The sequence below is a fragment of the Centroberyx gerrardi genome, chromosome 21, assembly GCF_048128805.1.
Source record: "Centroberyx gerrardi isolate f3 chromosome 21, fCenGer3.hap1.cur.20231027, whole genome shotgun sequence".
Taxonomy (NCBI): domain Eukaryota; kingdom Metazoa; phylum Chordata; class Actinopteri; order Beryciformes; family Berycidae; genus Centroberyx; species Centroberyx gerrardi.
Genome location: NC_136017.1, coordinates 10299153 through 10310897, shown reverse-complemented (window position 1 = coordinate 10310897; position 11745 = coordinate 10299153). Strand labels below are relative to the sequence as shown.

Here is an 11745-nt window from a genome sequence, read left to right as displayed (position 1 = left end):
AACTTTCTAAGTTATTTTGGCTGTTATTTAGTTGGACTATTGCAGCTAAATATAATATCCACACATTTGAAATATTTTTAAAAATATTTTACATGTGAGGGTTTTTAAATAAATAAGCAAACAATAAAGAAATAAATAAAAAATATAAACATAAATACATACATTTAAATAAAGTTTAAATAACAATGTTTAAAGAAATAAATACATATGTTTATTTATGTATTTATTAATTCCTAGATTATATTTGGTTTAATTTGATACTGAAAAGTCCCCTGTGTGTGTGTGTGTGTGTGTGTGTGTGTGTGTGTGTGTGTGTGTTGGGGAACACACTCTTCAGCTCAGTGGCGTGTGTCCGCCTTGCTCGCAGCGTGTTGATGAACAGATACACACAGCTGTTTCGTAGGCATGCTCTGTTGAACTCATATCTCGAAATACATCGGGCGTTGTCTTAAATCAAGCTGTCGAGACTGTGCCTGCTAGCTTGAGTAGTTATAAAAAAAAAAGTATAACTATATTATAAGGTCAGAGGTGAAGTTTAAGAAAGACTAAAATCATGGGAACAGACGAGGAGCGCTGACTGACCTGGACAACCGTCGGTTACCGTAGGACGTTGCTCTTACTTTTCTGTGACTCAATAGCTTGGAAAGTTTCAAACATTTGACCGTGTCGTTACTAGTCGTTTTTTTAATCGATACCTTGGGCTAGTCTTCGTGTTGAACACAGTTTGGTTGCTGTATTCGGTCATTGCTTCATGTTTGAGGAGTTTTTCCTTTCAGGTAACTGGGGACATTTGACACATAGTTGCAGTTTTCACTGGGGATTTCAATCGGCTAACATGGAAATTGATAAATAAATAGATACTTTGTAGCCTGTACTTAATTCATCAATAGGCATGCAGGGACGCTGGTTCCCATGTCGTTAGATTAATTTGTAATTTAATTTGAGCAAACATTGAGCAATGTTTAGTATATTTTGCCTTGCTTGCCAGATGGGATTTGGCACTTGCCTGGCTGGATACTTGACTGTGTGCAGAAAGTACAGGGTTTAAGATAAGGGTTTTATTTAAGGGTTTATATAAGGGTGATCATACTGTGTTCTTTAATCAAAACCATAAAAGTAGACCAGTTTTTTCTGTTATGTTTTTGATTAAAGAAGACTGAATTCAACAGGCCATCAGCCCAAAGCCTTGAGGAGAGGAGGGTAAGAAATGTCAGATTTACACCGAATGTTTTCATCCCACAGTGTTGCCTACAGTAGACTGGGTCAGGCCTTCATCTCATTCTTGAAATGTTTTGGAGCAGCAGCAAGACATTTCACACTGGCACCAACAGTCAGACAAGCCAGACAAGTGTGTGTGCAGGCATCGCTGGCTTCAACAGCTTGACTCTCTCAGACAGATGCTGCAAATTGTTCAGCCTCTACTGAAATGAAGAGAATTGCACATTGACCAACATGCAGTAAGTTAATTCTAAATGTCTGTTCTCTCAGGAGGTTTACCTGACACCGGGTGCAGCAACAGGTCTTGAATGGTTCTAGATTCCCCTTGAGGTCTGATGGATGAGCAGGTGAATCCGCTGGAGAGGGACCACTGTCTGTCTGTGGTTCTGCCTGGGGGGATGGAGAAGAACGCCACGGTGCATGGAAGGTACGTCATGTTGTAACCTGTGTTGGCCATAATCTGTTATTATCTGTTATTATTTTGCTGTATTCAGAAAGATGAGTACTGATCTAGTGCCATTTTATCATCCAAGTAATAATTGTGGTCTTTACATTGTTGTATACAGAGCTGTAGTTCTTGAGTCAGGTCTCGATACCACTTTTATGATATTTTGGACTTTTCTTGGTGTCGTGGCTATTTTTATCCAGAGATGTTGAGTCAGCATTTTCCCAATGAGTCAAAATCCAATGTATTCATCTGATGGGCGTTGAAGGGTGTAGTACAGACTGGATTTGCAGACGGATCTACATGTTTGTTGATCCTTAAGAAACTCCTTAAGCATTAGCCTATTTTTACATTTGGAAAGACACAGTGCGGTCTTTATTGTCTATTTTGGTCTTGGTCTTGAATAGGACTTGATTTGCTCTGGTTTCTGTCTTGACTTGGTCCCGTCCACGGTTGTACCAGTTCTTGACTCAAATTCTTGTAGACCTGGTCTTGGAATTTACTTCAGTAGACCAGTAGACTACTCATATTTTGAGAACCCTGATCAATGAATTAATATCTACATGAGATCATATGAAATAGCTTAATTATGGATGTCCATTTGAGATTTCAATTGAATTTTCTTCTCTTTATAGTCAACCGGTGATGGACGTACTGGTGACGCTTTGTGCGAGTTACCACCTGAATCCATCTGACTACACCGTCGAGGTTCTGTCGCCCAACAAGAACAACATCGGCTTCAAACCAAACTCTCCTATCGGCTCACTAGAAGCTGAGAAGATTGTGCTGAAACCCAAAGTGGTCGAGGAAAAAATCAGGAAACCTTACATGCCTGAGGTGAAAATTGACAAGAACTTGTTTGTTCAACAAACTTTATAAGGAGCAATTACTCTTGGAATGTATTAAAACGCACGAAAATATATGTATGTACTCAAAAATAACATAATTTTAAATCCATGGCAGGAAAATACAATGAGACTGAAAACACAGAATGTTTAAATGAATCAACATCCTCTCATTATACAGTGTACACTTTATATTCTATATGTCCTGTGGGCCTATTATGTAGTCAGAAGAGTGAACATAATTTAAACCATTAATTAATGGGAAAATATATTTAGTTCTTCACAATATGATTTATATTGGTGTTATGTAACTAAACTATCATGTCACACTTACAGGAAATTACTTAAATTCTGATTTCTCTTTGCAGGCGACTGTACGTCTCTTGATAAACTACAACAAGTCCCACAAGGCCGTGGTGCGTGTGAATCCCAGAGCGCCCCTTGAGTTGTTGATGCAAGTGGTCTGTGACAAGTGCGAGTTTAAAGTAGAGACGACCGTCTTACTGAGAGACTCTCAGTCCCAAGACCCGTTGGACCTGACCAAGTCCTTAAATGAACATGGACTGAGGGAAGTGTTTGCCAAAGACACAGCTGGTAAGAACCCTACTGACCATCCAACTACCTATAGACATGAAGGCTTCCATTCTAAAACAGTACATCCATTTTGGAAAAAGAATGAAACATCTGAAATTCAGTATTTCACTTTCCATATACAGAGCTGGTGAGAAAAGTTCCCATATCACCCAGGTCATGCACTTTTCACTCTTTTCTCACTAGATTGCTAGTATAAACCCTGTTTTAAGGGCATTGCATTGTCTTTTCTATTCGGATTCAAACATGAAATTTAAGGAAGCTAAACTGGGTGTACCCAAACTGGCACAACTATCCCAACACAAAATAGTATGGCTCAATGTGTCCTTATTTAGCTTGGCACAGTACTGTAGAAAGATCACTAACTGCTGGTGTTTAGAAGGTTTAAGAATTCTTATATGAAGATGCTTCAAACAGGCAATTTGTAATTCCTAGATGTGGTATGTAAATTTTGTTGTCGCTTTGATTTCTACATTTTATTTTGTAGTTCCTGCATTTTGAAAACCTACTGATGTCATGCTCAAGCATCACACATACAAGAGAATGTTTTGAGGCCATTTCATCTTTACAACACACACCTGTTGGTGCGATCTGACCTGTTCCATCTGCGTTGTTAAGTGTGATAAAAACAATCACATTGTTTTCCGTCTGAAACAGCTGTCACTCCAACAGAGGTCGTCTCACCACCTCCACTACAAGGTGACACACACACACACACACACCTCAGCATTATCCTCAGAATGAACAATAATCTTTTTCTCAACCAACACAGTATCTGTAGCATATGAAGACAGACCTGGGCCAAATATTATACAGTATTATTAAGTAAACAGTATACGTTTCTGTGACTGACAGCCTGTCTTATACTGTCTGAATTGTCATGATGCAGTAAGCAAAACCATCTGATACATTTAAAACTAATTATTTTGTTTATAGTCTTGATGTATATACTGTGTGTTCTTTCCGGCTTGGTGATTATCGAAGACACTTCTCCTGTAAGGACTATAAAATGAAGTGTTTAATTCATTCATTCATTCGTAGCTGATCTAGATCTCGTACAAGACACAGACCTGCCAAAGAAGGAGAAGAAACAGAAGGAGAACAAGGGATTCCTCAGCTTGTTCAGAAGAAGGAACAAAAAGCCTGAAACGGTATTACGTGAACCTACATGAGACATATTATCTGCTCAATTATGCTATTTCTAAATGTCTCTCTTAAGAATATGTGGCTTTACTCAAATAGAGATGTTCTTAAACTTCTTTTCTGCGCTCAACCCAAATTGACATTTGGTCTCACCTTTCCCCACTTTAAGGACGCATCAGAGAGCGCCCCAGCTTCTCCTGGTCTCAACAAGCAGCTAGCAGTTAGTACAAACTCGCTGAGTGTCCACTCTTCTAACACCCTGCCAGCGGACATGCCCAAGAAGAGACGAGCCCCCCAGCCCCCCATGGGTGCATCCCAGAGCGTCCCCAACAACCTCAGCACCCACCATCTCAGGGGACCACAGGTGGGTTGGTGTGTAGAATCGGTTGACCGAGGGCCCTTGGGGAATGTATGGCCCAAGGGAACATACATTCTCATGAGGATATCGATGTTGCTTGGACGGATTTAAAGTGTGTCTATGTGTGAGACTGTGTTGTCATTATTCAGTTTTCAAAGCGTCATGTGTGTAAATCAGTCAAGAAGTGGTAGAACTAGTCTATATGTGGTTTAGAAAGTGAGCTGCCTGGTAAATACATTATACATTAATCATATCAAAGCAATAAAGAAACAATGCCAAAAACATAAAAAATGTGGGAAAACATCTAATATTGCTCTTGTCTCTCCGTAGAGTTCTACAGAGTCGACCTTAAAGAGGACCAAGAGGAGAGCGCCGCCCCCTCCATGTGCAAATGCACACCTGGAGCTGCCTGCAGACACAGAGGCTCAAGGTACCATCCTCATTGATGACTCACTGACCTTTGACCTGAATGATGGCGATCACAGTCAAAAGGGCTGCATGAATACAATGGATGCTGTCCTGAACATGATTAGATCAGATTTTAGCCAGTTAAGCACTTCTTGCAAACAAATGGGTGTTAATTATTGCCATTCAAAGTCAATAAGTGTCCACTTAGAGTTAGTATCGGCCAAATGCTGCCTGATCCCTTGCTGCCTGTTTTGCCTTTTGCCATCTAGTGGTGAATGGCGATGTAGCATCATTGGAAAAAGCATAAGATGAAATATGGTGGTAGAGTAATCCCAATTGACCTTTTACAGTATTTCAGTGGAAATCAAATAGGTTTCGAGTGCGGTGAATTCTAGTATCTGCCAAATCCTTAGGACTTCAGTCAGAGTCACATGAGGTCAAAAGGGATTGAAGTTAAATCAAGATTAAAATGTCAAAGCAAATACCATCAAATAGAAGATTTAGCAGTTAAATCCACTTCCGAATGCAGCTTTTGTCAGTCAGAACAATTTAACCCTGTTCAGGGCAATTAAAGTGACCCAGAGCCTTGTTCATACATGTTGGCTTCAGTCTGTTCCAAGATAAATCCCTCCATTGTCCAAGCTTTCATTCCCTTGTATTAGTCAGTCTGTCTGATATGCTTTCCCTGCTTGGGTTCAGGTTCTCCCTGGGGACTGCTTTTTGCTGATCTGCTTTCACAGACTTGGAGAATGATAATTTTGTTATTAGACACAGTTTAAAAGATCTGTTATTGTAGAACTGTAATTTCGTGAGGAATACTTAGTATACTCATACAGCAGTGTGGCATAGATTCAGAGAAGGGAAAGTAAGAGTGTATAGCAAAACATTTTTTTCAGTTTTCTAATTAGCTGGCTACATTGGCTTGCGCAGTGTCTTGGTTCACTCCCTCATTGCTTGCTGTTAGCCATGCTAGTGCATCAAACCGCTGAGTTGGCATTCAATCCTAGGCTGAAACAACAACTCCCATTCCTGAGTTGATGATCCTTGAACACACACTGGAGCCTGTCCTCCTACACTTACATAATCATGGTCTGTGAAACTGGTAAAGCGAATTTAAATGTTAAGAGAATGGTCCTATAGTCATGGAGAGTCACATACTGTAGCAAATTGGCTTTTGCTTTATCCTCGTATTAATACACATGGCTTGTGCCCACACCATCCCCCAAGTCTCATGCAACCCTCAGATTTGGCGGATGTGAGCAATATGGGAGCAATTTCTATCAGCCAATCAGAGGGCAAGTTAAAGCCAGTTGATTGCATACACTTGTCAGCTCTATTCAGGTCAACACAAGAGCAAAAGGGTTTGGTCTTGGGGTGGTGCTTTTGTTTCGGACACCTTAGAGTGAAGATCGCTGTCCTAAAGCCGAGCTTTTTCTCCCTGCTTACAGACTCTGTGTAACCTGAGGGGGGTGATTGAGGGCTGCTGCTGTCTCCTTTTCCTCTCCTCCTCTGTGCTGCTCCTGTCCACCATCCCTCTTCCTCCTCTCCGTTCTCCTCCTGCGGTGGCCTCTTCTTCCTCCTTCCCATTTTAGTTCATTAGGCTTTGACAGATGCGTGTTGTTCTCTGTCACTGTTGCCTGCCGTGTTCACATGCTGTTTATTTGTACTGTTTTCTAATTGTCTGCTCATTTTGCAAAAGTCTTTGTTTGTTTGGTGTAATATCAGTGTAACTTTCTTATTCTTCTAATGTCTTTTAAGTTTTTGTATTTTTTCCTTTGTGTGTTTTTCTTTTAATGAATCGGATTTCTTAAACTAATTGCTGTGCCTTTTATTCAAAACAGAAGCCAGATCTACAGTAGTATTTGGTACATACTACAAGCAAAGATTGGTTTTAAGACTCTGCATGCAAAATCACAAATGTGTTCTTTCTTAAAACTTCTTTATTATTAATGTTACGTTCTTATTTGTTTCTCTACCAAACTACCTAGTACATGTTAATGTTGAAAATTATGTGAAAATAAGCATGTTTGATAATGTTTTTAAGCAAACAATAGATCACAGGCAGATGTTATATTTTATCTATGCAAAGATTTTTTCATTATTAATCAATGTTTGTCGGATTACAATAAAATGTTTAATACTTTATTTAGCTTTGATACTTTATTGCATTACATGGTTATATCTCTGATTATTAGACTGAAAATCATCGTTAAACTAAAAATATATTTAAAATCATTTTGATTTTGTCATATAGCTCCAAGGGAAAGATAAGACTAGTTATTACATGATAAATATCTATTTTTTTTTATGTCATAGACACACTTGTATTCTTTGGTGATTGTTTATGTTGACTATGTAAATGTACCATTGGACACATAGCAAGTTCTTGAGCCTGACATTTCTAAAAGTTACTGCTTGGTATCAAAACACCAAGACCCCTAATTGGAATAATTCAGATAAATACTCTGTCTAGTTCTTTTCCACATTTCTAAGTTCTATCCTGTCTCTCCAGGGACTGTGAACTCTCTGCACACTCTGGAGGAGCTGAGAGAAAGTGATGAGTCAGACTACGTAAACCTATCACGATCATCATCTTCATCCTCCTCGCCACCATCAGTGGCTCATCTCCATGAAGTAAACAACCCATATCTGCCTACAACTGGGTTTGCAGGGAAAGAGTTACCCCATGTCCGCTTTGCTCTCGCCAAAATCCTGACCACCTCTCTTTCCAGTGGAGCACTGGTCAAGCGTTTGAAGAACTCTGCCACCTTCCCGAGATTATACAGTGGCTCTTCCTTTATGTCGATGACCCAGAAGTATCCAGATAATGGGGGTTTACGTGCAGAACTTGGATCAGTTTTCAGATCGAACACTTCCACTGAGCAAGAGTGGGAGGATCCTGTACAGAGGAAGGGGCTGACCACGTTCAAAGTGGTTCCCTCGAAGAAGCAGAGGTCCTACGAGGTGGAACTCAGCCTGGATGTCCCAGACCAGTGCCAGATATTAGCAGACGATAACTCCAACAGTGATGCTTCTTCTGAGGCCAGGGATAACCAGACTGAGACTCAGGAGGATCCATGTTCCCCAGAGAGCTCAGAGGCCGAAGTACCTTTGCCCAATTCAGAACTCCAGGTTTCTGACAGCCCACCTTCTCCTCCACCTCTACCTGATCCAGAGAATCCGTATTGTCAAAGCTCACCTCCTTCTGAGGTTGAGGAAAACCTTGAAAAATTGAAGGAAGAGGATACACCTTCAGTCAAATCTGAGTTGCCACTGGACCACAGTGATGGAGAACTTGTCGGTGATAGTAACTTCAACACAGAGCTTGAGAGGGAGTCGCTCCAAAGCCCTAGTGACCAATCACTTTGCACAGAGATGGACCAACCCACTTCAGAGACTGATGAGAAGGCAGTTGAGGAGGAAGAGGATCAGCAGGACAATTTCCCTCCCCCTCCTCCGCCCGTCTTCTATTGTGAAGACATAGAAGGTATGGAGGAGGGGAGAGAAGACCCTGTTGCTTCTTCTCTGCCATCTTCCAAGCCATCAAGTCCCATCTCCAATGGAGAAACCAATGTGTTCAGTGGGGACCATCAAGATGAGCTGACCTCAGCTACATCATATCAGTCCCCAACTGCCCCAAAGCCCCAGAAGAAGATGAGCACAGTCCCATCCCGATTTGCCCAGGCAGTGGCGTTGGCCGTCCAGAGGTCCCGCTTCCAGATCCAAGGGAAAGGCTTAAACCCACAGGTCTCCCATGGCCCGCGCAGCACCCTCCCCTCACCCCCAGGTCCACATACCAATACGGTGAGTGGCATTGAGTGGTTATTCTGTTTTATACTGCTGCAGATTCAATAGCTTTGTTACCATACAATTAAATCATAAAGTTGACACCAGCTAAAGCCACAGTCTTAGCTTGCCTTTGACTAAGAGCCAGTGATTTAATCAATGACCTTTATTGACGGTGGCCTGTAATTGACGTAATTGACGAGTTACATTTTCACAATAGAGACAAGTAAGCTAGCTAATTAGAGCAGAGATCCAGTGGAAACATCAAATGCAGAGGCAATAAATCACGATGCAAAATACTGTAATAATAATACTGCTTCGTCATTTGTTTTCTTGGCTTGAAAACTAGGCTTTTTTTTTTTAGCTGAAATGTCTTGCGTCACCGGTCACTCACTTGTTCACTTAGTTCCAAAACAGAGTACGGGGCGGAAAGTGAGTTTTGAAAGCCAGAAATCGGCACCTGAGGCCTGTCTCACGAAGCAAGATTAATAGGTTAGCAAGCTAACTTTGGGTTTAACCCTGGCTTGTCAGTCTCACGAAGGTGTCTCACTTTTAATCGGGGTAGATCACCATGGTAACTTATGCTGCACGGCTAACCTGCTCCAGAGCAGGTTAAGTTCAGGCTATCGGATCAAAATGAAAAACGACTTTATGAATGAAAATCTTTTTACAGTGTCAATTAATGGAAAGTTTGCCCACTGTGTCCTAATGACGGCAGATCCTCCAGTAATCCTCTCTAGCCTTGATAGCAGAAACTATGTTAATTTTCGCTGTTATGTTTTGTAATGCTGACATTTATTTATTAGAGCTTGTTCTTCTTGAGAGAAAAACACAAATGTTAGTAATCCATTTCTTTCCGATACCCACTTTTATAGTCTAGGCTACTTAACGTGTTGAAAATGTCAGCATAGGACTTAGCCTATATAAGCCTATAATTAGGCCTATTGTTTGTCTATGGCTTTGATTGTTTGATTATTGTATTATTTTCTACAATTTCTATTCTAGTTGTGTGCTTAGGCCTATATTCTATATCTATATCTATATTTTCCCTGCTGAATCATATTCTACTTTTCCCACTGCAGTGACCTAATTTCCCCACGGGGATCAATGCTTTCATCTTATCTTATCATAAATCGTCTTATCTGGATCTGTTCATGTTGCATGTGATTGGCTATTTGTTACAAACCCCGCCTCTTCCATGTGAACAGGCTCATAGCTGGATAGGTAAATCCTGGGTTGACAGAGCCAGTTGATTACCAGCTAGCCTATGTGAGACCGGTAGGTTTAGTGAAGCCAGCTAAGGCAAAGATAGCCTGACTTTGTTGAACTCGCTTTGTGAGACAGGCCTCTGGCCAAGTAATCACTGAGTCATTGGTATTGATCAACAACCCTATCAACCCCCTGCGGATGTATTATGGTGATTACTTTACTTATAGCCCTTTTAAGTACATTATTCTATTCTTAGTGAAATTTGATTGTCACAATATGCACATCCCATAGTCAGTGAATGCTACACAGAGGAAGCCTATACACAGGAAAAGAGGGGGCAGATATGTATTGTTGTTGAATGTAGACACTCAAATTCAGCATGAAGACATTGCATGTATGATGACATAAACATTTTCCTGGACTCTTGATGTCTGTGACTGTCCATGGTAGTGCGTCTATGCTTGTCTGTATAATGCCCTCTTTTTCCCGCTCACACACTGGGTCTACAGAGGAAATATGTAATGTAAACATTCCCCTTTTTATCTCTTTTGCAGCCTCAGGTGCCTGACTGGCTTCCTCACACATCTTTGAATGGAAGTTCCTGTTTAGGGTGAGGTATCAGACTCACCATGTGACCTCCAGATAGCTTCACCTAAAGGTCAGGTGATTCATTCCTAAGAAGATTGGGCGACGACTGCATTGGTGTCACTGGGAAGTTAAGACAAGACTGACAAATCTCTGCACATAATAAATGTGTATGACATTTTCATTTTCTTCAGATCACCTTTTATTTTTGCACAAGACTCCCTGAGTTGTTTGTTTGACTTCATGTTCACACGTTGAACAAAAACATTTTCTGTTGTCGTGAAGGCCAAATATACAGGACATGAGTTGTTTAGTTCACAACGTCCTGTTTTCTCATTATTTCCTTTTAAGTTTCATTGAAAATGTGCCAAGGCGGACGTTATACTGACGTGAAAGCTTTTTTTGTTTGTCTGAGACAAAAGAAATGATGTACTTGCAAATATAATTGTACTTTTTCATAGGAATTTATTTTCTCCTTCAGGGTGTATGACATTTTTTATGCTGTCAAATATTCACAATGCAGTAAAACCCATGAACTCTACATTTCAGACTGTTTGCTTTTTAGTCACCAGGTGGCAGAAGAACACTGTTTCTGAAATGCATAACCTGATAATAGCCATCTGTGAGGTATTTTTCATTATATGAATTCTTGCAGATACATTTAAGTGACAATACTAAGTATACATTTCATGTCACTCTGGAGGCATAAAATTAAACACCAGTAAATAATGTGAAATATATTGTATGTTCAATTTTCCTCCAGTTTGTTTTTAAGTTTTCTGAAGGTCTATATCCAAGAATCCTCAGCCATTTCAAGGACATACTCGGGGGGGAAAGAGTACATGCAATATTTAATGTGGACATGATGAGAATATCCTGGATTTTCATAAAAACGGGAGAAACCATCCTTGTTGTAAATATCAAGTCTATGCCAAGCATTTCAACACCTTCCTGAATAAACTCAGTCCACTTTGCTCACATGCACACACTGTTATGTCTTTAACGGACCCATACCTTGGGGCGATACTGCATAACTATACTTGGGTGCCAAAAGAATCCACACTACTATATGTATCGATCCAGCCCCGGCCTTGGAGGAACAGCAAGGAGCTGTGCGAGGTAGAGACCTAGCCAGAACCGCCTGTGGCTAAAGCTCC

At 40.6% G+C, this 11745-nt stretch overlaps 1 protein-coding gene across 1 annotated transcript; it reads left to right on the top strand.

Moving 5' to 3' along the window:
- Positions 1-533: 533 nt before the first annotated feature.
- LOC139914282 (uncharacterized) lies at positions 534-11514 on the top strand. Its single transcript, XM_071902561.2, has 10 exons — positions 534-602; positions 1489-1645; positions 2299-2500; positions 2877-3102; positions 3757-3798; positions 4141-4250; positions 4412-4606; positions 4931-5030; positions 7521-8812; positions 10558-11514. The coding sequence occupies exons 2-10, from the start codon at positions 1554-1556 to the stop codon at positions 10615-10617; spliced, it is 2319 nt and encodes a 772-aa protein (XP_071758662.2). The 5' UTR covers positions 534-602; positions 1489-1553; the 3' UTR covers positions 10618-11514.
- The last annotated feature ends 231 nt before the right edge of the window (positions 11515-11745 follow it).

What these genes read in the sequence shown, in the direction of transcription:
- LOC139914282 (XM_071902561.2), top strand. Translation starts at nt 1,554, where the DNA reads ATGGATGAGCAGGTGAATCCGCTGGAGAGGGACCACTGTCTGTCTGTG. An exon ending in AACGCCACGGTGCATGGAAG is followed by an intron (nt 1,646 to 2,298) that starts GTACGTCATGTT and finishes TTCTCTTTATAG; the next exon opens with TCAACCGGTGATGGACGTAC. An exon ending in TGCAGACACAGAGGCTCAAG is followed by an intron (nt 5,031 to 7,520) that starts GTACCATCCTCA and finishes CTGTCTCTCCAG; the next exon opens with GGACTGTGAACTCTCTGCAC.